Source organism: Liolophura sinensis, chromosome 10 (genome assembly GCF_032854445.1).
Source record: "Liolophura sinensis isolate JHLJ2023 chromosome 10, CUHK_Ljap_v2, whole genome shotgun sequence".
In the NCBI taxonomy this organism is placed as follows: domain Eukaryota; kingdom Metazoa; phylum Mollusca; class Polyplacophora; order Chitonida; family Chitonidae; genus Liolophura; species Liolophura sinensis.
The window spans coordinates 29,925,786-29,951,253 of NC_088304.1; the positions used below are offsets into that span (position 1 = coordinate 29,925,786).

Here is a 25,468-nt window from a genome sequence, read left to right on the forward strand (position 1 = left end):
TAGGGGGTGGTGGAAGTGGGTGGCAGTTGGCTTGTCAACAAGCCACAGAGAGCTTCCTATCTCCACTTATTACTTTGTATGCCCAAGTGCTTATCGCTTTAGTAGATGCCATTTTATTACCTTAAAAATAGATGTTCTGATTTGTTTTCCTGGTGTACTGTAAAGCAGTTTTTACTGCATGTGTATAATCATGATCGTACATGCGTGCCAGTTACAGCTGGATTAAAACCTATCATCTTTTGGTTAGGTAGTTAATTGGGCGTTAAATCATAATGCTTATACAGGTAAGAATACATTCCCTTGAAATTTTGTGTGCTTATTAAACAGTGCATGTAAATGGCATACGTGCATATAACTTTACAAAATTTTTCACGAACCAATCAGCAGGCTCATTAGTTAGTAAAAATTTCCATATACATGTAGGCTGTTTACAGTAGACAATATTTAACGCATAATGTACTGACATGACCGAAGCTTTTAATGTTATTGTTAGTCATGAACCATGAACAATGATGTAAAACTTTGATGAACCCCAGTGTATAAGTAATAGGGTAGGTATGTTTTGAGTTTGACTCATGAATGACCTCTGAACCCAGTGTGTGGGCATGCACTGGTGCATCTCTGAGATCTCTGTCCAGGTTGACTTCAATAAATTTGTCTGTGCACATGCAGAGCTGTAGAAAGTACATGTATGCTGATGTCCTCAGATTATACACCTATACCTCTCTTGTGAGTACGGGGTGTGAAAGTCAGATTGGTTCTGCTTCACTTATCTGTTTGTACACAGACAGGTAGTACATGTGTATGGCTGATAAAATCACTTCCCCCCAGGCACCTGGTCCTCATTAACCCAACTGTGGGCAGGTATGTGTACATGTATGGCTTGCTGACCTGCTGTCCTTAAACTGGTCCTCATTAACCTAACTGTGGGCACGTACGTGTACATGTTTGGCTTGTTTTCCTCAACCTTGACACTTACATGTACATGTAGGGCATCCACAGTAAGATCAAAGTAATATAAAATATACAGATTTGTGGAGACACTTACTATAAATGCAGTTACTGTAATTCTTGAACCTTTTCGCACGTTTGCAAGACGTTCATTCAAGCATATTCTGAAGGTAATATTCATTGTAGACTAATATTAGATAAAATTATAACTTTTTGTGAAGACCTGAAATTGGCTAATCCAAACAATGTAGTTTGGGCTCAGCAATCAAAATTAAAAATGTGCACAAATTATACTGAAAGTTGCTGTTTCATATGCGAAAACTTTGAGGAATTCCTCCCACTATAACGCTGAATGCGGTCACATAGCTGAAATATTATTGAATATAGCTTGAAACACTGATCAAATACACTGTACGTGTATATAAATAAATATTTACCTTGATAGCTTCTGGTTTCAGTAGTTCATGTTTGAGGACAGATTTCGTTGATGTTTGAAACATGTGAATGTGCATGCATGGTTGTTGGTCAGGTTATATGGGACCAATTGTCATTTGACTGCAGATAGCCTCAAGCTGAAGTTCTAGTTATGTTACTCTTGATGAAGAATTTCAAGAGGGATAGTTACATGAAGATAATAAAATCAGTCAGTGGACACAGTCACATCTTTACATGTATGCACATTTACCCTAAAAAAAACCTAAAATTTCGCCCACAAAAGTGCATTTTTAGAGGCAATAATTGTCACAAAATATTATTTTGGGTGCTGAAGCATACAGTTTTCGAGTAGAATGTCACCCTACATGTATGTTCCAAGCAAACCTCAAAAGACCTTTCTACAATCTATAGAGCTCTCAGAATTAGGAAGTATAGGCCAGTTAGTCACGGACTAAATTTGTGGTCATGTTGAATAATTCTATTTATTTATTTGATTGATGTTTTACATCATAGCCAGGAATATTTCAAGGACTCTTTGAGGGATGTGTACATGTAGAATTTTCTTTTGAATTTGTGAAGACACAATAATGAAGTGGTAAAATTGTTGTATTGAAGTAACCAATTTCATTGTCTGATTTGTGGCATGTGTCCTGGTGTTATGCTGTGGGAGGATGGGAGCCTATATTTACATCAACATTTCCAACATTTTATTGATTTTCATTGACCTTACATCCAGAAATAAATATCCTAGCATTCCAGTAGTGATACACCCACGTGTAAAGCGCGTCAATATGGTTATCATTCTCTTTACAATATAGGGCCTTGGAGTTTTATTGTACATGTCATTTGTTTTTAAAACAAAGTATGTGGAAATGAGCCTTTGCCAATTTACATTTGATTAATATTTTTCTGAAATTCATGTTAGTGTATTTGTTTGATTTATTGATTTTGCTGTACCGCCATTGTCAATATATTTCAGAGTTACATGTAAGTTACTGGTTAAAGAATTTTGTTTTGTTTCACTAAACCCAGATTTGTGTAGCAAACCAAACGCCAGGCGCTGTATTTCATCTTTGGTCATCTGAACTGACACATTCTAGATTTTCAGCTCTGGAGAGGCCATCTGCTTTTGAGTGGTTTATAGCATTACTGCTACCTTGATTCTTCAAATCATTTGGCTTTATTTATTTATTTATTTGTTAATTTGTTTGGTGTTTTATGCCATACTGAAGAATATTTCACTTTATGGCTGGAGGAAGCCGAGCAGAGCCCAAGAGAAACCCACAACCATCTGCAGGTTGCTGGCAAACCTTTCCCACATTTGACTTTAATAAACGTTCCTGTACGTCATAACATTGATCAAGCTATAGTAACATGTACATGTAAGATGCAAGTTTCCAGATTGTGCAAGCATATCAAAAGAGATAACTTTGCGATGTGTCTTTGCTGCTGTATTTGTCAACGTACACATATATGGCATTAGACATGGCAAGAGATGCACTATATAACTATTTCCTTTGCACCATTGCATACATAAATATGTACATGTATGTATGCTTCTGCACTGTGATGAGATTTGTTTGGTTACAAAGCTAGAACTGACCGTATTTTGGAATTACATGTATTCTTTGAAAACTTCCTTTGATATGAACATATATTTTGTAATTTAATTAAAGCTCAACATGGCACTTGATAATTTTATTTGGTAGTGGTTTAATGCCTTATGCAGTCAGTTTTTGGGTGGGTAGAATCAGAGGAAACAGTTGATGTTGATGTCTCTACTGTTTTGTGCTGCAGTTATATTTGGGATGTATGCTGACGACACATACAGCTATGTTCAGAAGGAGGAGATGGACCGGCGGGTGCTGGAGACGGAGGGTCAGGTGTCCCATGCCCTGTCAGCCCTTTTTAGAGAGGTCAGATATTTATACATGTGTACTACACTGTTTGAATGTGTAGGTTTAACTTTAGTGATATCCAGTGTTCAGCTTTGAATGAAAGATCATAGTTAAATGCCCACATTGCAGCCATATTGGGGTGAAAAATGGACACTATTTACAGATTGGTTATCAGATTGCGTTGGTCTGTTGGTACATATATGCTCATCTGTTTGCGTGTCATTTTGTTAGCTCGTACAGGTGCACATGTAGCTGACATGTCTGTCATACTCTGAGCGTCAGCCTCCATACAGAGGGAAAGAAATGTTAAAGTAAATGTTCAGGGTGGTACATTAAAAAGTACAGCATGTAATGAGGTCAGGTTTTGCACACATGTACATGTAGAGCAGAATCATACAAGAGGAGTGTTCCATAGTTGATGCACCATCTGCATGTTAATTACAGTACTGTAAATTATAAAACTCATAACGTTGTTTTATTCAGTTATCTCCTACAGGTGAGCTTTTCTACCAAATCTAATTTATTCCATTTGCTTTTCAGAATGATCAGGTGGACTATGAACATTTTAAGGCATGGGTGTTACGCCATTCGGAGGCCACGATTGTCTCTAAATGGCTGTTGGCAGAACCTTCCAGTCTGTCCCTATCCAACGAGACAGAGACGCCCACCTTTTACCAGACCCTGGCCGGCGTGACACACTGTGAGCAGCACTCTTCAAGCACTTAACATAGCTCAGAGTCAAGTTTAGTGTAAAGTGAAAGCCTGGCTAGAAACTACACTGTAACATTTTTTTGAAGTATACCTGGTATAGCAGCAGAGATTTTAGATGGTTGATGAGTAAGTTTTAGTTACCTACACTAAATCCCAAACAAATGTGGCTTCTCTTGCCCTATGCAAAGGGAAGCAAATCTTACAACTCATGAAACAACAGCACATGCAACCTATATAAATAACAATAGCAGTGATTTCTATATCAACACACAGCAAGTGGTTATAGGCGGCAGTCTTATTCTTGTAGGTGAGGGCATTGCTGCTTTGTAAGTTACAAGATTTACTTCCCTTTGTGGATGGCTGTAGAACCCCATTTCAAGTTGACCGGAGACATAGAGTATGTTTTGGCATATCAGAGAAGTGTTTGAAGTTCATATACACTGTACCTGAACAATACATATTAGTTATCAAAATCTTAGGAATTATTGGTTTTAAATCACATCTTTTATATTTCACTTGTGGAATTTGATGAGGATTAAGGATAGTTCATCTGTGTTCTGTAGTCAGGGTATACTCCAGTTCAGACAGAGAGGCTTCATTAATTCACTACTGTACAGCGTGAACACATTCATGTAGTGAGCCTACATAATGGGAAGGGGGGCTCTGTAGCTAAGGCAGTTAACGTGCCAGCGCAGCACAATGACCCAGCGCAGCACTATGACCCAGTAGCCTCTCAGCAATGCAGTCGCCGTGAGTTCAAGCCCAGATCTTGGGTTTCCCGGTTCAGTCCGGCTTCCCTCCACCATAATGCTGGCTGCCATCATACAGGCAAAATATTCTTGAGTACATGTAAAGCACCAGTCAAATAAATACATAATGAGGATTGTCTTGGGTTTCTCCAAGGCTCTGCCAGTTTCCTCCCACCATAATGCTGGCCACCAGCTTATAAGTGATAAATTCTTTATTAGGGCATAAAACACCAATCAAGTAAATGATTAAATAAATAATTTAAGAAGTACATTTTTTGATATTTTTTAAATATTCTCTTTCAGAAGCACATAAATGCCTTAGTATAATACTTTGTTGCTCACTGAAGCAATTTAATCAAACATCAAAAAGTAGTTTTATGTGTCTCTATAAGGTGGACGTATTGATCAGGATCAAACAAAGGGTGTCATTTGAGGAATGCTAACCTGTAGGTGAAATACAGTACTTTCTGTTCACTGGTTTGAACAAGTATATACCGGCTTCACTCCAGACCATAAATGTGTTAGCTGAGGTTTCTTTTTCTGTGTATTCAAAAGCATCAGAGTTAAATGAATATGTTGTATTTGGTTTGACCAGTGGAGGAGACAGATATCAACGAGCTGGAGAAGAGGTACTGGGTGCTAAAGGCGCAGTCACGCTCAGGCAGGTTTGACTTTGAGACTTTCAAACCATTGATCTGCCCACCTGTGCCAGAGGTGCTGTCTGAAGGTAACTATCTGAAGATGTGAACGTGTGTAGGTTTGGATTGGCTGCTATTGTGTACAAAGGCATAAGGCTCGACCATAGGAATTTGACAGACCGAGTGTGGTCTGGTGTGGTTGGTTGTTTTAAAATAGCTCTTGGAGCTACGAGACCTACATGTAGGTGCATGTGGATACATGGATTTATTTACATATGTGGTGACGTTTCAGTTAGAAAGCCATTCTGTCATTGTCATGAAATTTGCCAAGTCTTTCTAGGCTAGCCCTCAGCCAATATGCAAAGGGTCAAATTTTTATTTGGAACAGAATTAAATTGATGGCCACTCCTTGTCTGCAGATTGCACAGACTAAATAACAACAAAGTTGCAAATTGCGCACAATGATTACTTGGATTAAAAACGGCCAATTTGTGACTTTGAGGAGTGTTGATTAGGTGTTAATGCTCTATATATGTAGTGTAATTGTCAGTTTTTCTTTGATGTGTAGTGCTTCAGCAAAGATCAGTGATATGTGGACCATGCTTTAGCACCTTTGAAAAATGTAGTTATTATATTATATTCTTTTGTTAATCTGTTTCAGATGTTATTTGTATTACCACATGCTTATCATTCTGTTTCAGGTTTATTTGCCGCCTTTGATGAGAACCGAGACAACCATATTGACTTCAAAGAAATGGCTTGTGGGATATCAGCCTGCTGTCGTGGCCCTGTCACAGAAAGGCAAAAGTGTGAGGGAAATGTCTTTGTTATCAGCAGCTGTGCATGATCCAGATGACATGGGTGGCCAGGTTTCCAGCTCCTTGGGCAGTGAGAGCGCGAGGGCTGAACCTTACAACTCTCCGTTTTCAAACTACAGACTGCCACGAATTTTTCACCCATTCTCAAAGAAGTTTGTTGTATGAGTTTTCTTGTTGTGTTAAAATTGCCAAGTTGAGTGTCTTTGTGAGAACAAGAAAGGAGTCAATTAAGCTGCCAGAATAGGCAGTTATTTTAGCTTTCACGGGTGAGACAACACTAAAATGTCAAAAAATGAAAATCTTCCTTTTTATTTTGACGTTTTTATGATTTTTATGCTTCCCAAGGTTTTATGCTTCAGATCTTGTAAGCATGTCATGGTCAGGAAAAATTACCAAAGATGGTCCACATTTTTAAGATAATACATGTTATTCCAGTTTTATTTACTTTTTTATATCTTCTCCTCTGGCATTGACAGAAGATTTCGTTTGCTTATAAAACAAAAATTAAAACTGGTGTGGCCTAAAAAGAATAAACGCCCTTTTGGATCTTGATGCCTTGTATTGTGAAGAAAGTATAGAATTCTACTGACTAATGTGTTGGTGGTTTCTTGCTTCTCATTGCAGTCTGTTTCAAAGTATTTGACTCTAACCATGACGGGAAGTTGGATCACAGTGAGCTGAAGTGCATGTTGGAGAGTCTCATGTTGGTACGGAAAGAGAACAAACCCCCTCAGGAACTGGTAAGCCAGCATGGTCAGGCTGCGGGATCACATAACTTTCAGGTTTCAGGTTTGATCTTAGCTTCGAACCAGTTTACTGTGCCAAATTTATGACTTATTTTAATACTGAGAGTTTTCTTAGACTTTCATGGCAAAACATATTCAAGCCTGAAAGTTCATGAATAATATCTCAATTTAAGACTATAAAGTTTGTCAGACACCTTTGTGATCTTAGGGCTAAAAGGTTTCTTCTACTTCACATTCATCACTGGTTGAGTGGGTCATGGAAATTGTCTGCATAACTATTTGACCGGCTGTGGCTGATAAGGTTTTGTGTTTTAAGCTACATGTACAGTACAATCGCTCATCCTTGGTTTATAGGCATTTAGGGAATGTTTATGTCTTATCCTCCCTTCTGCACCCCATTTTTTTGTTCTATTTCCACAACCCCTCTGATTGATCATCATCCTATATATAGTGAAATTTTTTGACTGAAGTATGTTTGATAAATAAACTGATAAAAATGAGGGGGGGGGGGAGGGGCTTGTATTTTTGCCGTGACCTTTATAATTGTTCTAGAGAACAATTTTATTCCTTACACGACTTTAAGGTGTGTTTGTCTGTCTCTTCCAGGAAAGTGACATCTTCCACAAGTTAGACGCAGAAACTGTTACTAATGAGATTCTCTCCTCGCATGATTCAGACAAGGTATGTGTTCACAGATGGACAGACAATACATCCATGTGTAATGTGACGGGGATGTTGTTAATTGGCACCATATAAATTAGGCCAGATGTAACTTGAAGGAGAAGAAAATTTAAATATCAATCAAATACCATTGGAAAGAGTGTGCATTTCCTTGCAGGTGCATGCCATAAAAAAATTCTGTTATGTACCTCAAGTTGATAAATTGTAAATAAAGTCAGTGCCAAAATCCCCCATGGGCAACACCATTTTGCCTAAGAACTAGCCCTGAAGTCTTCTGTGTTAGGAGGAGAATTGCTATCAAGGCAATTCAATTAAAGGCTTGTTCCCTTCCACCATAATGCTGGCCGCAATCATATGACTCCTGCTCAGTTCCCTTCCACCATAATGCTGGCCACAGTCATACGACTCCTGCTCAGTTCCCTTCAACCATAATGCTGGCCACAGTCATATGACTCCTGCTCAGTTCCCTTCCACCATAATGCTGGCCACAGTCATATGGCTCCTGCTCAGTTCCCTTCCACCATTATGCTGGCCACAGTCATATGGCTCCTGCTCAGTTCCCTTCCACCATAATGCTGGCCACAGTCATACTACTCCTGCTCAGTTCCCTTCCACAATAATACTGGCCACAGTCATATATTAAAGTGAAATATTTTCACAGCACGAAACACCAATGAAACATATAAATAAATAGCTATCTCCCTTTATTCTGTATTTTAATATTTCCTGTCTGTATCAGGATGGCTGCATCACCATGGAGGAGTATTTGGTATGGACAGTGAATAACACACTCTCTGAGGACTTCCTTAACCTTCTAAGTCAGGTATGCACCATCAAGCCTGAGAGAACAAATAGTTGAGTGAATTTTTGAGACTTAATGTGATATTGAGAATATTTTCAGCCATAGCGAGACGACACTCACGAGAAATAAATTACCTCAGAAATAATCTATAGGTGATGTTTTACCTGTTGTGTGGAAAGTTTGTGGGGTAAATACTGTAGTTCTTCAACCTTTTCAGATGTTTGCAAGGTGTTTATTCAGATGTATCCTGAAGACATTATTCTGTGTTGACTGATAAATTATACTTTTTGTGATTTAGTGAACCAATGTAGTTTTGTCTCCAAAATCAAATTAAAAATGTGCATAAATTGCACTGAAAGTTGCTCTTTCATATGCGAGAAGGTTGAGGAATTAGGGTATATCCGTGCATTTTCTTCATGGTCCATCTTCAGTGGTTCAAAGAATAGTGATGTACGTGTAGAGCATGCATGTATGTAAATTTTATGAACTTCTCTGGTTGTCTTTAAAAGTGGCAATACGTCCATGGATATTTGTAGTATTCCAGAATGTTGGGCATTTCATTTCATTTATTTTTATGTAAGAATGCTATGTTTTTGTTTGCTTTGATACTTGTATATACTTTCTGAAAATGAATCAAATTTTTTGTGATGACTTAGGGTCAGCTATGACCATCAGAATTCTCCACCATTCCTCAGTAGGTGTTTTAATAATGGAGGCCACTCACGTTGTTGCATTGATCACATTTTTCTGCCTTTACTCCACAGATATGTCATATAGTGCTGGGCTTACGCCCACAAACCAAAGATGAGGAGAGAAAAATTGTGCAGTGAGTAATACAATACTGTCAAAGGTGTCAAGACCAAAAATTGAGACCTGGGAAATCAAAATTATTAAAGTAAAGCACGGTACAATGTATCATCGTAGAATATGCTTCTTGGCTAAATCTTTTAAGGTCATGGTAGAGACTTTGTGTTGTGGTACATGCAGAAAGCCTGTGTACCTAACACTTGACTAAATGGTTCAAGGTCACGGTAGAGACTACTCAGACTGTGATAGCCCTTTTGATGCACATATCCTTGCATCTACAGCAGATGCACGTGTACATGTAGGCAGATGTGTATCTCATAGTAGTGGAACTCATTACCTTCCTGCCTTCGTTGTCTATAGGATCATAGTAGAAACCACTCACCCCAATATCACCGTTATACATGTCTAATGTACAGCATCAAAGATTGTATTGTGAAGGATAAAAGAGGTAAATTATAAAATACCCAACAGGGATATTGTGTTCTATGATTCTATAGAAGACACTACTTGCTGTTCACAAGCCTGTTTTTTTCTGCCAGACTTGACAAGTGTCAGATGATTGAAATAAAATCTTGCTCTTTCATAGAATGTTCTTATGTATCATGACACACATACATACTTGTACTTTTTTTACAATTTGTATAGAAACTGCTTATATGTAGAAAGAGAACTATTGATGTATTATCAGGGAGAGGGGTAAATGTGTGAGTGAGAGAGTCATAGTCATAGGAAGGGTGTGTATAACCCTAAGTAAATAAAGGTTGTTATTATTGTTATTATTATTATGATGGAATATGGTTACCTTGCCTATTGCATTGACGAGTTGTCACCAGGCATTAAAGTATTGCGTGTCTCGTCTTGTGCAGGGGCTGGTTGGATCGGGAATCCCGTAAACCCTTACAGGTGGGCCAGGCCTGGTACCTGGTAGCCATACAGTGGTGGAATGCCTGGAGAGATTATGTCAATCATGATGTGAGTTACATCTCTGCTTTATATCTACAGCTGTTTACAGACACAGTGGGGGTATAAGTTCACCATGCTTGCACTGTTTCATGTTAGAGATGTTAAAATGTTATAATGTCACGAGGGGAGGGGAACAGTTCTGCAAACTTGTTTTTTATTTTATGCGGCATTAGACAAAATTCTCTCATTTTCATTGCGCAGCAACTATCATGTTAGGGAGTGTATTCCCCCGTATTCTGCAATCAGTGTGTCTGTTGATTGGGTTATCACCCTTTGTTCGGGTGTGTTTGGTTTGTGAAAGTTGTCCCATATTGTTTCCTGCTTTCTGTCCTCTTAATCCCAAAATCAGTTGGTAATTGCACTTATCAATCTTTTCCTTTGATCTCTCTGATCAGGTGGAAGTTGTAGTTAACGGCCACATAGCCTTGGGAGAAGACGCTGCTAAAGGTCTTAACCAGTCCCCCAGCAGAGCAAAGATTGCCAAGGTCAAAGGGGCACAACCAGTCCCTACGGAGGACGACGCCTTTGTTGTGGTCACAAAAGTAACTCCCACTGGCGAAAGCCGATTGGCGGGCACACCTGTCAATCAGGATAGAAACTTTAATAGTAGTTCATCAGGCAGCACGATGAGGAACAGTTTAACGGCCGGACATACGGACGGACTGGTGGGTTACTCACCTCATAGCCCCAGCCCCTCACCGAAGATGAAGAAGAAAACTCTTACCTCATCTGTACCTCAGAAACCAGGAGCTATTGATAACACTCCACTGATTGTGCAGAGTAGTCAGAAGGTAAGCTGACTTTGTGCTTGCCTCCTACCTAGCAATGTAATACACAAGTCTTCCAGAATCCTAAGGGAAAAGAAGCATATTTCTTAGCAAGAAATTCAGAGGAATTTAAGAAAAATAAATAAATTTTCTCTCCGAATTCAAAAAACCATAAATCACACATACACGTGTAATATTTTGAAGGTTTCATATTTTTTTTATTCTACCTTGCAGCAACCTACATTAACAAATGAAGGTGGGAAACTGAAAAGAGACACAACTCTGGCCAGTGGTCGTGACTTTGAATTAGTCCCAGAGCCAGTGTGGAGAGCATTGTCTGGCTGGTATGGTGGATCTCCAGCTCTACCTAGGAATGTAAGCCTGCTTCTCTCTCACTGTCCATTGAAATATAGAACAGTATGCATTGTTAACTTTGAAAATATTTAAAACTGGAAATCACTGGTATGTGGTAATCATTTAAATATGTGGAATCAGTTAAACTATAAATTAAGATGATGCACAGATGTTTTGACAGTTGTAAATCCTAATCTAACTATAAAGGAAGAAATTCTGTGTGTCAGTCGCTTTTCTCCATGACCGTTCATCCGTTCGATTTCTCACTTTCGTGATGTATTCAAAAAATTGTATTTATGAATTTGAAAAATTAGGAAGTTGGAATGGAAAAGATGCAAACTAGGCAAGAATATCAGAAATGTTTCTCTAATAATGCAAACTTCCCTTAACTGTGGAATGAATACCACACAAACTAGAGCCGTGCTGTTTACACTGACTGCTAGAAATTAATATGATCCTAACGGTGTGGTTTGATTATAGGTTATCTCCCCTGGCAGTGGTGACTGTCCCCCAGAGTTAGAACTGTATCCAATCAATGTGCGTCTGCTGCGACACCAGGCTCCAGTCCAGCGGCCAGCCCCTGCCACCACATTCACTGGTATGATGGCCGGAATAGGAGGCATCTCCTTCAGTAAGTTTCCCAGGAGGTGTTATTTAACCATTCGCTCTTGGATCAAAATAAGGTTTTATTTGAGCAGTCACCATATTCACTGACCTCCCTCATCAATATTAGTGTGTACCAGTCAGCAAAGGGCTAACCCTGATAATCTCTCGTGAATTTCGGTGGCCTAATGGTTAGAGTGTCCAAAACTCAGGTCACATCAAAGACTTTAAAAATAGATGTTGCCTCATTTGGTGCTTAGTACTTGAAGGTAAGAGCCAGAAAACAGGACTGGTTGGTTCGGCGTCAGTATAATGTAACTGGGTTGGTGGCATGGACTTGCCCTGCCACAAGAAGACACAGTATATGAAATATTGTTCAGTACGACATGACACTCCTGGCATACAAACATTAGATGGGATACGAGTAAGGACTGGTGCAAAAAGAAACAGTTGGCTGCAGCCAAGAAATTCTCAGGCTATGAGTATAGCCTGTTCAATGTGTTAAGTTGAATATTAATGGCCAGTTGTATCCAGTGCGCGCAATTTTTCAACTTTTCTATTTATAAAGGTCAAAAGATTTGTTTTGAAAAAACAATACAAGTTCTTAAATGTGGATGCTTTGCTGGCAGATGCTGGGATGATCAGAAATCGAGTGAGTGTGTTTGTTGTTACTCGAACATGCGTGAAGCAAATGCCACACCTATATCGCCTGTTTGATTCGTCTCACCTGTTCTTGTCTGTTTCAGATGGTCCCAACTTTGTCTCGTCCAGCACCCCTCGGCGCTACTTAGCTTACACTGCTGCATTCAGTCGACGTCACACGTTGCAACAAATCTATGACTTCCTGTGTTCTCGGTTGCGGTTCTGCCGAGAGGATATTCGCTTGTGGAAATTTAAAGATGAGGTAAGGGATGCTACAAATGGTTGTGATCGGTGGTGTGGCATAATGAGATAAATTCTTGATATCTGAATGGCCTTTTGAACTACATGTACTCATACATATGTAGTATATAGAGCAACGTGTTTGTATATCCCCTAGCTACCTGTGCTTATAATCAGTTTCATTTAGATATTAAAGATATCTCAACATGCATCAGCACAGTCAGGTTAAAAACCTGTACATGGTGTTTCTTCTGACCATAATGCTGGCTGCAGTAATATAAATGAAATATTTATGGTGTAAAACACCAAATAAATCAATCAGTAAATAAATAAAAGTTTTGTTTTGTTCTGTTCCAGCATAATATGACATTGTTGGATGATGAAGGGCTAACAGTGGAGGATGTAGGAATAGAGGAGAACACACAACTCATAATAGAGGGTAAAACCGAGTGGGAGCCTTCACTGGTTACAAGGCTGTTCTGTCCCTCACCCATATGCCCTATTCAGGGACCAGGCTGAAGGCAGTAGTTTACTTTGTTTCACCTAAGCTCAGTGTGTAAAAGTACACTTTCAGAAGTCAAGTTTTTCTGATGAGAAATTAATCAAACTCTACAAAAGACTCTTAAGTGACCCCATAAGGTGAATAAATCAATCAGAATCAAGCAAAATGTGTCACTCGAAAAATGCCAATCTTTAGGTGAAATACTGTACTCTGCTTGCGTTTGTTCTCTCCACCCATAAGCCTGATTGCCAAAATATACCCTAAATGACTTAAAATTTCACCCACAAAAGTGCATTTTTAGAGGAAAATAAATGTCACAAATTATTATTGTTGGTGTTGAAATCTTCAATTTTCCAGTAGAATATTATCCCATGTTTCAAGCAAACCTTTCTTAAAACAAAAAGTCTCAAAATCAGGAAAAAAAAGCAAGTTATGAACCAAATTTATGGTCATTTAGAGTAGGTGAAAAAGTTTACATTTTGACCATAATCACCAAGCAATTAAATAAATGAACATTACATATAGTTTTACCTTTTGTTTTTTTTTGTTAAAATGTATGAGCTTTGAAGAATATATGATTGATTTCTACTTGTTTCAGTTCGGAACAAAGATCTCACTTGGCCTGAAGAGATGTCACAGTTGGCGAAAAACAAAAATTTAAACAAGAAAGATCAAAGTATGTAAAATCTTGAAGTTTTCCGGTGGTGTGGAATTTTCTTCATGCATGATTAACCAGTGATTATATATACCTGGTAAAAAAAGTGTAACAGATGGTTTGTTTAGTATCTAGAATTCCAGATATTTGATTCTCTTAAAACTGAAAGCATGGATATATTGATAAATTTCAACTTTTGAAACATTTTAAAGTGATGTTTTCAATTCCATGTGACCCTACTGTACATGTATAACAAATTTTTGCAGCTGTAAAATGAGGGGACATTTAACGAGTAATGATGTGTTCTTTTTCAGCTCCGACAGACAAAGGTGCCACAGGCTTGAGTAACTTAGGAAACACGTGTTTTATGAATGCGGCTGTCCAGTGTGTGTCAAACACATGGCCTCTCACGCAGTACTTTACAGGGGGGCTTCACCTCTACGAGCTGAACAGGTCAGTCATAGTGTTGTTACCATAACAGTAACATTTAACGAGGGCCCCGTAGGGTGACACTGTTTAGATACTAATACCTGAAGACAAGTACCCTAATTTTTCAACTGGCTAGGCAATATTTTCAATCTATCTGAGGGAGATAAGTAAGTTGCACGGTTTCATGAAGCTTGTATCTTTAATGACACAAGCAAATCAGTTTTCAATAATTTTACGCATTCATACCAATGTAAAAGTGGTTTAGTGTCTGAAAAGGATGAAAATTTACAGTAAACGTATTGCCTTGGGTGCGATTTGAACCCATGACTTAGGGTAACAAGCCCTACTGTTGAAGCCAGTAAGCTAGCTACTGGAAATCTAGATGGGAAGAGCTCCACCTAGGTGTCACATAGCCAGATAAGTCTTACTACAAAGTGTGATTGTCTTCACAGGTGGAGGAACTAGGAATGGCAGAAGTACATGTAAACCACCGTTCTGTGCCAGATACTCAATAAATTCAATGACCCATCTAATTTAAAGATGCAAACAAACAAGCAAGAACTTATCTTAGCTTGATTATCCTGGGGATAAATGACTTTAACAGGGAAAAATTTAGATACCCTTAAATTGCCCATATGAACCCAAGAAGGCTGAGTGGTGGCAGCACTTTGGTGTCATGGAGTAGGGGAGCAACGACTAGTCACACATAACCGGGGAAATAGTGCCTCATGTCAGTTTACCTCAGTTTGGGTTTTATTCTAACTGGTTTATATGTAATTGATTAAATAGTAGCAAATTTACATGCTCGCTAGCACTCCGGTTTAAACACAGTTATGTGAAAAGAAAATGCAGTGATATTAATTGCAAGTATTAGTTGCCAGTGGTGTTGAGGGGCTCAAAATGGTGTGGTGTTGTCGCATTTAACATGTGTACATTGAAACATTGAAAATGTGCATTTATTGCATGCTGTTCATTGTGGTACTTATACGTTTCATCTGTGGAATTTCAGAACCAATCCATTGGGCATGAAGGGTCACATAGCTCAGAGGTATGGTGACCTGGTCAAGGACATCTGGAGTGGAACCACCAAGACTATAGCTCCTCTCAAGCTCAGAGTGAGTACTGACCTGGTCCTTCAATAAATATGGTCTTCTGTAACAATATGACCTGAGGTGTGTTGACCGCTCTGAAGCTCAGAGGGAGTGCAAACTGTGCTTTGCAATAAATTTGGTTATGTTTGTATTTGGGTTTCCTCCGTGGCCGAGGGGATTCTCATTCCAGAGCAGTAGAATGACCCGGGAACCTTGCGACAGTCCAGCTGCTGTGAGTTCAAGTCCAGTTGATGCTGGCTCCCTCTCTGGTCATATGTGGGAAAGGATCCCAGTAACCTGTAGATTTTTGTGGGTTTCCCCCAGGGCTGTGCCTGATTTTTCTCTCATCATGACATTTGCAGCCGTCATATAAGTGAAATATTCTTGAGTACAGCGTTATATTTATATGTTTGTGTTTGAATGTGAGTATACATGTAAATATAATTTCACCGGTAGACATGGACATACATGTTAGTGTGGTGTTGCCATATACTGGTATCTGCCAGCCATCTGTGGATGGTCATGGGTTTCTTGACGGCTCTGCATCCCACCACGACCCCACCCCCCTCACCGTAATGCTGGCCGCCGTCGTATAAGTAAAATATTCTTGAGTACGGCATAACACACTAATCAAAAAGATAAATAAATACACTGGTAAGGTATTTATGTGATTGAATCATTACTGAACTCTACATCAGTAATATCACAGATATATCGTGACTAGTGAACGTGTGAAGTACTGACCTTGGCTTTACCACACATCACACAATATCACAGTCAGTTGATGGTGAGTTGGTTTTACAAGAAGGGTCTGTCTACTATTTTGTTCAAAAATTTTGAAGAAACAGGATTTTGAATCTGTATACGGGTACTGAAGAGGTTTTTGAGTCTGTACAGTGGATAACTTTTTACTTTTAAGAATTCTGTACTGGTATACATGTGCACAGACTTTTGTTTCATTGATACAGTATATTGGAGAAAATGAAACTGGCTGTTGTTGTTTTCAGTGGACCATAGGGAAGTACGCTCCACGTTTCAATGGCTTCCAGCAACATGACTCACAGGAGCTTCTCAGCTTCCTGCTGGATGGCTTGCATGAAGATCTCAACAGGTGACTGCCACAGCTATCTCCCGTCTTCTACAGCTTTTTCTTATGCAATAGACAGATGATCAGTTTTTGAACACTCAACATATGAGAGACCATCATGCATCTGTGTTAAGCTCTTTTCTAATTTGTAAAGTACAAAAATGTCTTGATATATAGAACATTAAAATATGCAAGGAGATCACTGAATGCATTCCTATATGTATATTGTCATGAAGCCAGTTCTTCTTTATACACGTAAAAAATTATATAAATACAGCAGTTTTGACTGCATTCTTTTGATCCATTTACAGAGTTCATGACAAGCCATATGTAGAGCTGAAGGACAGTGATGGCAGACCTGACGCAGAAGTCGCTAAGGAGGTAGGTCTTGTACAAAGCCTATAAGTGATTAAATATTAAAAGATTTATGTTTATGTGGGAACTAAGGACTATTGGTCCGATATCTTCGGCAGAGACATAAACAGTAAGCTTACTCTGATCACAGACCAATTAATTAAATGCTCTACCAGTCCCACTCTTGTACCCACAGAATAGTTCAGACAGCTGTCTTCATTGGCATTTTTACATGCTTGACTGCACGCTGCATTATTTCTGGGCTGACTGCTGCAGCCTTTATAGGACTGTAATTTTAAACCATTTTTAGCCTCAAGAACAATACTGCGATGCTTTATTGTACTTTTCTACAAGAAGACAAATGCCATTGAAACTGAATATTAAGAAATATAAACCACACTTGTTATGTGTCTTTTTAAAGCCCTAAATGGTGTCCACTACATGTAAAAGTTATGTGTCGTACATGTTGTTGTTGATGTTAGGCCTGGGACAACCACCTGCTGAGGAACCAGTCGATCATCGTGGACCTATTTCATGGTCAGCTCAAGTCTCAGGTCAGCTGTAAAGAGTGTGGGGCAGTGAGCGTGCGATTTGACCCCTTCAACTACCTGTCCCTCCCCCTGCCCATGGACAGCTGTATACATCTGGAGATTACAGGTCAGTTAGCTCATCAGGTTCATTCAGGTACAATCATTGGTTCAGCTGTTAAAATAAGGGACCACTACATCTGACCCTTAACCACTGAAATCGTACTTTATGTTCGAATTTCAATTCAACAACTTTGAGTTGAAAGATTTATCATGTACATGGCATGGGATGTTGTTTTGCTTTGGGCAGCACACATAGCATTGTCCTGTCACACAGCATTGTCCTGTCACATAGCATTGTCCTGTCACATTTTAAATATATCTTTAGGCAACACCAATATTACGTTATGTTTTAAGGGGTTATGGTGGGAGGAAAGCGGACAGAGCTTATTGGAAAACCATGACCATCTGCAGGTTGCTGGAAGACCTTCTGAAGTATGACCGGACAGGAAGGAAGCATAAGCTGGCATTGAGAGAGGCTTCCAGCTCATTTTCCGACGCTGGCTTGCTAACCACTAGGCCATGTAGACCTGCTAAATACATGTATAGTAAACTTGTAAATCTCCATCTTAATAAACTTCTTTCTGAGGTTTTATGTTTTATATGTAATGCTAAGTTTGTTTATGTTGTTCGCAGTAATAAGGTCAGATGGGAGTGTTCCCTTGCGGTACGGCATGAGGTTAAACATGGATGAGAAATATCGCACCCTGAAGAAGGAGCTCTCCAGTCTGTCTGCCATTCCAGCCAATCAGTTGCTCCTCGTGGAGGTCTTAGGACCTATCGTCAAGGTCAGTGTCTGCTTCTGGTGAATGGATAATGAAGTATGAATGTTACTGTATCCAGAGAAAACATGTATTATTTATTTATTTCATTGGTGTTTTACACTGTACTCAAGAATATTTAACTTATACGATGACGGCTGGCATTGTGGTGAGGGGAATCCAGGTAGAGCCAGAGGGAAGCACAGGGCCGTCTACAGGTTGCTGATATACCTTCCACGTACAGCCAGCGTGGGCCAATTCTTTTAACACATTGAACCATGACTCTGGTGTAATTCTGGTTAAATTTAATCAGCACATGATGGAAACCTGTTCCTGGTTTCATTTTAGTCAGCACTTGATGGAAACATGTCCCTGGTTTCATTTTAGATCAGCACTTGATGGAAACATGTCCTTGGTTTCATTGTAGTCAGCACTTGATGGAAACATGTCCCTGGTTTCATTTTAGATCAGCACTTGATGGAAACATGTCCCTGGTTTCATTTTAGATCAGCACTTGATGGAAACATGTCCCTGGTTTCATTTAGATCAGAACTTGATGGAAACATGTTCCTGGTTTCATTTTAGTCAGCACTTGAGGAAAACATGTCCATCATGTCATTTTATTCAGCACTTGATGGAAACATGTGCCTGGTTTCATTTTACTCAGCACTTGATGGAAACATGTGCCTGGTTTCATTTTAGTCAGCACTTGAGGGAAACAATTCTGTGGTTTCATTTTAGTCAACGCTTTATGGAAACATGTCCCTGGTTTCATTTTAGATCAGCACTTGTTGGAAACATGACGCTGGTTTCATTTTAGTTAGCACTTGATGGAAACATGTGCCTGGTTTCATTTTAGATCAGAACTTGATGGAAACATGTCCCTGGTTACATTTTAGTCTGCACTTGATGGAAACATGTCCATGGTTTCATTTTAGTCAGTACTTGATGGAAACCTGTCCCGGGTTTCATTGTAGTCAGCACATGATGGAAACCTGTCCGTGGTTTCATTTTACTCAGCACTTGATAGAAACATGTTCCTGGTTTCATTTTAGGTCAGCACTTGATGGAAACATGTGCCTGGTTTCATTTTAGGTCAGCACTTGATGGAAACGTGTCCCTGGTTTTATTTTAGTCAGCACTTGATGGAAACATGTCCCTGGTTTCATTTTAGTCAGCACTTGATGGAAAACATTTCCCTCGTGTCATTTTAGTCAGCACTTGATTTAAACATGTCCCTGGTTTCATTTTAATCAGCACTTGATGGAAACATGCGCCTGGCTTCATTTTAGTCAGCACATGATGGAAACCTGTCTGTGGTTTCATTTTAGGTCAGCACTTGATAGAAACATGTTCCTGGTTTCATTTTAGGTCAGCACTTGATGGAAACATGTGCCTGGTTTTATTTTAGTCAGCACTTGATGGAAACCTGTCCCTGGTTTCATTGTAGTCAGCACTTGATGGAAACCTGTCCCTGGTTTCGTTTTAGTCAGCAATTGATGGAAACATGGCTTTATTTTGTACACCTCTCATGCCAGAATGGCAGAAACACTCACTATAAAAGTACATGTAGTATAAATGTTTGAACCAGGAAATTTGCTTCAGTTGTGATTCTCGATGGTTTGGCTAATCGAAGAACAATTTTATGCCTAAATCAGTTAAACAGTTAAATGTTGATAAGAATGATGAGGTGAACAGGTATAAAAAGGTAATAAGGAAGTAATTTGGCTGTTATAGACAAACAACTTTGCCATTTTTGGCTCCTGTTTATTATTTGTCATATTAAGGTTTCTCATATTAAGGACACACAAATGTTTTTATATATGTGAGCAGATAGGTATGACTCGACTCGACACTAAGCAATATAGAACATGTGAACATGGCCACTTCCTCACACTCTCAGCATTCCCAATGTGTACAGATTTAATTTTTCCACGAACAGTGATTTTTGAATTTGGAGAAGAATCCTTTCAACAGTCCTTTGACCTCTGCACGAAACTTTCTGTTCATGAAGGAATATATGATAGGATTTGCCGCATTGTTGATAAAGTACACGTAAAAGATGGCTTCGTTTTCAATGACCTGATAAGAAACGAGAAACGTGGGTAAGAATGACACAACATAGACCAGAGTCACCATGAATACAACCCTAGCCATCTTGATGTGAGCGTTATGCTGGGACGGGGACCGGGCACTATTTGGTTTGTTTGTAGCACTGTGACTAACAGAAGCATGGGATGGTTTAGCCTGCACATGCTCAGGCGTACCCTGATCAGTATCGGGGTATTTCACTAATCCAGCACGTCGATCAGATAGATCAGTTAAATTCTCCACAGATAAGGTGGTAATTGCTTCACAGTTGTATCCCTGTTCATTCACAGAGGCCTTTGGCAAAGGGTCTTCGCTGATTTGTGTTGAAGATGTGGAAGAACCTGCCTGTCGGTAAGGTCTGAAAAAAACCCTAGGTGGAATGCATGAACACGTCAACTCATTGGACATGATTGAGCCTGGCAAATAGCTCCTCTGCTCATCAAGGTCATTGCAAACTGAACATGAGTTTTTGAGATGCCATTCAAGTCGGAAACATGACATAGAGGAGACTTCGGGAACTTGCAGCTTGTTTTCTGTAGATCCATACAATTGAATGGGACAGGTGCACTGATGATATGATAACATGTAACCATTGTGGTCATTTTGCAGGTTTTGAGGACATCTGTCTTCTGATTGCCTTATGGAACTTTGTAAGCCATCCGTAGGTATTGTAGTTTTAGTTGTGGGACCAGTTGAAAGAGATCCACTTTGACGTGTTGGAGAGTCCGTAGAGCCTTGGTCTGCGACACAAGGTAGGATAGGGCTGGTGTGACAGGAGTCACAGGTGAGACCAGGTGTTAAGGCAGCTGGGAAACATGGAGAGCTGATCTTCCCATTGGCTGCAGAGGTTGATTGAGGTGTTTCTGGTAAAGATGAAGGCCCCATAGTCAGAAGGCTACCCGAAGGAGACGGCCTGTTTGTGACGTTCTGATCATTTTCTTCACATTGGCTGGAAGCAGAACTATCTGCTCTGAAATCTTCATTTGACTGCAGGCCTTGGCTTGCTGTCACTAACAGCTGTTTGTAGTCTTTGGTAGGATCTGGTATTACATTCTGTATTGTGTCATCCATATTTTGCGGTTGGAAACCACGTGAGTTGTTGCACTTAAACAGCTTGGTACTAGACTGCTTCTTGTCAGTCATCCAGTTGTTCCTTTTGGTGTGGTTTGGTTTTGTCTTGTCTGTGAAGTGCACTGCTCTGTCACCTGTGACATGGATGTCAGCACAAGGGATCTTTGAAATGTCTGTGTGAATCACTCGATCTACGTGCACTCCTGTTACAGAGGTATCGTTAGTTTGCAGCCTCCTTGTACCTGCTGGAAAACTAACGGAATCCATCTCTGTTTTCTGAAATTCAGCCGTCTGAGTTTGATCTGTGGTGTCTCCCCTGTTTTGGCTGGGAGGAAAAACTTTGTTGCGCTGATTTCGTCGTCGCCATCTGTGGTCCTGTCTGTAGACGGTCATGAAAATCTTTGTGTAGAGGACAGCGATGAGCAGCATCATGATACAGAACAGCGTGGTGACAAATATCCAGTAGCTGTGAAGCCCTTGGACACTTATCAGCCAGTAGTTCTCAATGCAGATTCCGCGGTACATCTGCGAGCCATCATCATCGATTTCATACACTCCAACAGCCAGTAAGGGTGGGATACTTAGCCCCACACCCAGGATTGCTATGGTGAAAATGATAAGCTTTGCTCGTCTCTTTGTCATGATTTTGTTTGTAGCCATACAGATCAGGAAGTATCGGTCGCTGGCAATGGCGACAAGGAGGAATGCCGAGGTGGGCAGAGAGTACATTCTGAACATTTCCCACAGCTTGCACAGCCAATCAAAATAAAACTGGTGATACCAGGTCTTCACGATGAGTCCGGGGATGACGAACACACAGATGATGAAGTCAATGGTGGCCAGACTGAGGATGAAGTAGGTCGAGGTTCTTTGCTGGAACCTCAGTGAAAACACAATCAGGACGCAGAGGTTCCCAAGAGAACCCACACAGCTCAGGATCCCAAGCAAAATGGTGATGATTAGTATGTTCTGAAAGTCATCCTCTCGAAGCCTGTCGTAGACGCTGTTCATGTTGAAGTCGCAGCCACCATCCCTGCAGTAGTTGCCAGGGTTGGCATAGGAAATATTCACAGGGTAAAAAGACATCCTATGCTGATATTGGTGAATGTGCTTTAAAGCCTGCCAGTGTAAAACCCTGCAACAGTAAATTGTACATGTACAGTTACATGTAAATTGTTAGGGGAAGCATCAGAATACATCAGAAGGCACCACATCTTAATACATCAGAAGGCACCACATCTTAATACACCAGTAGGCACCACATCTTAATACATCAGAAGGCACTGCATTTTAATACATCAGAAGGCACCTTATCTTAATACACCAGAAGACACCACATTTTAATACATCAGAAAGCACCACATTTTAATACATCAGAAGACACCACATCTTAATACATCAGAAGACACCACATCTTAATACATCAGAAGACAGTTTTGATATGGGCCGGAAACACCACACTCCATCAGGAGAGACACTGTTTTGATATATGCCAGAAACTCCATACCCCAATACATCAGGAGGGACAGTGCTTTGATGTGGGCCAGAAACACCACATCCCAGTACATCAGAAGAGCCACTCTTTTTGATATGGCCAGAAACTCCACACCCCAGTACATCAGGAGAGACAGTGTTTTGATTTAGGCCAGAAACACCTCACCCCAATACATCAGGAGGGACACTGTTTTGTTATGGGCCAGAAAATACCATATCCCAATACATCAGGAGGGACACTGTTTTGATGTGGGCCAGAAACACCACACCCCAATACATCAGGAGAGACACTGTTTTGATATGGGCCAGTAAAAACCACACACCAGTACATCAGGAGAGACACTGTTTTGATATGGGCCAGAAACACCACTCCCCAGTACATCAGGAAAGACTCTGTTTTGATGTGGGCCAGAAAATACCATATCCCAGTACATCAGGATAGACACTGTTTTGATATGAGCCAGAAACACCAGACCCCAGTACATCAGGAGAGACACTGTTTTGACATGGGCCAGAAAATACCATATCCCATGACATCAGGAGGGACACTGTTTTCATACAGGCCAGAAAACCCCAGTACATCAGGAGATACACCGTTTTGATATGGGCTAGAAAATACCATATGCAAATACATCAGGAGAGACACTGTTTTGATACGTGCCAGAAACACCACACCCAAGTACATCAGGAGAGACACTGTTTTTATATGGGCCAGAAACACCACTCCCCATTACATCAGGAAAGACTGTTTGACATGGGCCAGAAAATGCCATATCCCAGTACATCAGGAGGGACACTGTTTTCATACAGGCCAGAAAACCCCAGTACATCAGGAGAGACACTGTTTTGATATGGGCCAGAAAATAATACCATATCCAAATACATCAGGAGAGACACTGTTTTGATACGTGCCAGGAACACCACACCCCAATACATCAGCAGGGACTGACTCATTTCATTGTGACTCCTGAAAATGTGTAGCAGTGCTGACAGTTTTGTTGTACATGTAGAAATAATGGTTAATAAATTAACCATTAAATGTCTTAAATTTACTACCTTAAAACACATATACACTTCACAGAGCCTGGTGCTGCCATTCTACAGTACTTTATACTCTAATATTGAGGAGAGCTGGATTCGAACATGCAACTTCATTGCATTATCAATGACCTGATAGTCACAGCAAGCCAGTACTTTACATATCTGAACCAGGAAGGGCCCATAAACTTATTTTTGTACTTACCTGAATAGCTGTGGAAGTATTATACTCTCTCTTACTTATTGTAACGGCACCTGTAAAGCTTCTGGGGAGACTCACTGTCATGGGCGGAAAATGGATTTCCTACCGACAGTTTGTCATCTCACCCGATTGGCTAAAAAAGAACTGTGTCACAAGTGACAGCATAAATAGTACCTCTAATGAAAGTGCAAATATTTTTGTTGCCTAATAAATCTAGATCTAGCACTGAGAGCTGCATTTTGAGGACTTAATTGCTCCTTGGTGGTTCTGACAATTGTCCCCACCGCCCACCCCCTCCACACGATCTCATGACGTCTGTGCTAAAGTTGGCTGGTGCCTCAGATATTCGCCATATGGCGCAGAACTGTAGAGGGATTTCCTGCACATCACGTCTCATATGCGAATTTATTTAAACTATTCAAGTGATCATATTCTCCATGTTGGACTTTTGTTGACATTCCACTTTACAGAATCTGTAATTTAGAATTAATGGTTAATTCCAAAGAGGACAGTTTGTTTTATGGCTACCAGACATGTTTGTCTTCCCAGCAGTAAAACTATGGGGTGTTTTATGGCAGGCCCTGAGCTTTTGTTGTGTTTTTCCCAGGCTGATGACGAGCTGGGTTTTGTGTTGACTATTCTGACAAGTGTTTCCTGTTTGTACTTGGATCTATTGATTACACACGCAGTCTTTATTAAAGTACCCATGGTGCAGCTCTTTTTACATCTGGCAGCAGCATTCAAGGTCATGAGGTATATTCAAGGTCGTCCGGTGTTTCATATTTCCTTGTTATTTTGTTGATAGACACTCCTAGTTTTATGGCCATTTTATGTTTATAGCTCAATTTTTGGCATGTACAGTGTAGCTAACTGCTTTGATGTTTTTTCATACTTCCTTGTAAAAGAAGAAAAAGCATTTCTTTTTGTGTTAAGTCTCCAACTCAGGCACAACTTGCTAAAGCTAGACACATGCTGAAGTATTTAATACACTTTCTAATCTCCATAAAATCCAATCTATTCAATATTAAAAAGCCCCTTGCCAAACAGACTTGTCCACTGACTAAATCTTAACAAGAAACACCCAATGCGGTCGTTGTGAGTTCAAGTCCAGCACCTGGACTTCCTCTCTGGCCGTACGTGGGAAGGTCTGCCAACAACCTGCAGATGGTTGTGGGTTTCTCCCGGGCTGTGCCCGGTTTCCTCCCACCATAATGCTGGCCGCCGTCGTATAAGTGAAATATTCTTGAGTACGGCGTAAAACGCCAATCAAATAAATAAATAAATAAATAAATAAATTTCAA

At 40.0% G+C, this 25,468-nt stretch overlaps 1 protein-coding gene across 1 annotated transcript in view; it reads left to right on the forward strand.

Moving 5' to 3' along the window:
• Positions 1-25,468, forward strand: part of LOC135477090 (ubiquitin carboxyl-terminal hydrolase 32-like) — a 55,376-nt gene that overhangs the window by 17,329 nt on the left and 12,579 nt on the right. The window contains exons 4-24 of the mRNA XM_064757244.1: positions 3,184-3,302; positions 3,825-3,984; positions 5,340-5,471; positions 6,084-6,191; positions 6,825-6,940; positions 7,553-7,627; positions 8,367-8,450; positions 9,194-9,255; positions 10,103-10,208; positions 10,595-10,990; positions 11,201-11,341; positions 11,801-11,951; positions 12,670-12,827; positions 13,163-13,244; positions 13,906-13,983; positions 14,277-14,415; positions 15,401-15,506; positions 16,490-16,593; positions 16,881-16,950; positions 17,406-17,580; positions 18,147-18,298. Coding sequence (XP_064613314.1) covers positions 3,184-3,302; positions 3,825-3,984; positions 5,340-5,471; positions 6,084-6,191; positions 6,825-6,940; positions 7,553-7,627; positions 8,367-8,450; positions 9,194-9,255; positions 10,103-10,208; positions 10,595-10,990; positions 11,201-11,341; positions 11,801-11,951; positions 12,670-12,827; positions 13,163-13,244; positions 13,906-13,983; positions 14,277-14,415; positions 15,401-15,506; positions 16,490-16,593; positions 16,881-16,950; positions 17,406-17,580; positions 18,147-18,298 — 2,714 coding nt within the window. The remainder of the gene's footprint in view (positions 1-3,183; positions 3,303-3,824; positions 3,985-5,339; positions 5,472-6,083; positions 6,192-6,824; positions 6,941-7,552; positions 7,628-8,366; positions 8,451-9,193; positions 9,256-10,102; positions 10,209-10,594; positions 10,991-11,200; positions 11,342-11,800; positions 11,952-12,669; positions 12,828-13,162; positions 13,245-13,905; positions 13,984-14,276; positions 14,416-15,400; positions 15,507-16,489; positions 16,594-16,880; positions 16,951-17,405; positions 17,581-18,146; positions 18,299-25,468) is intronic.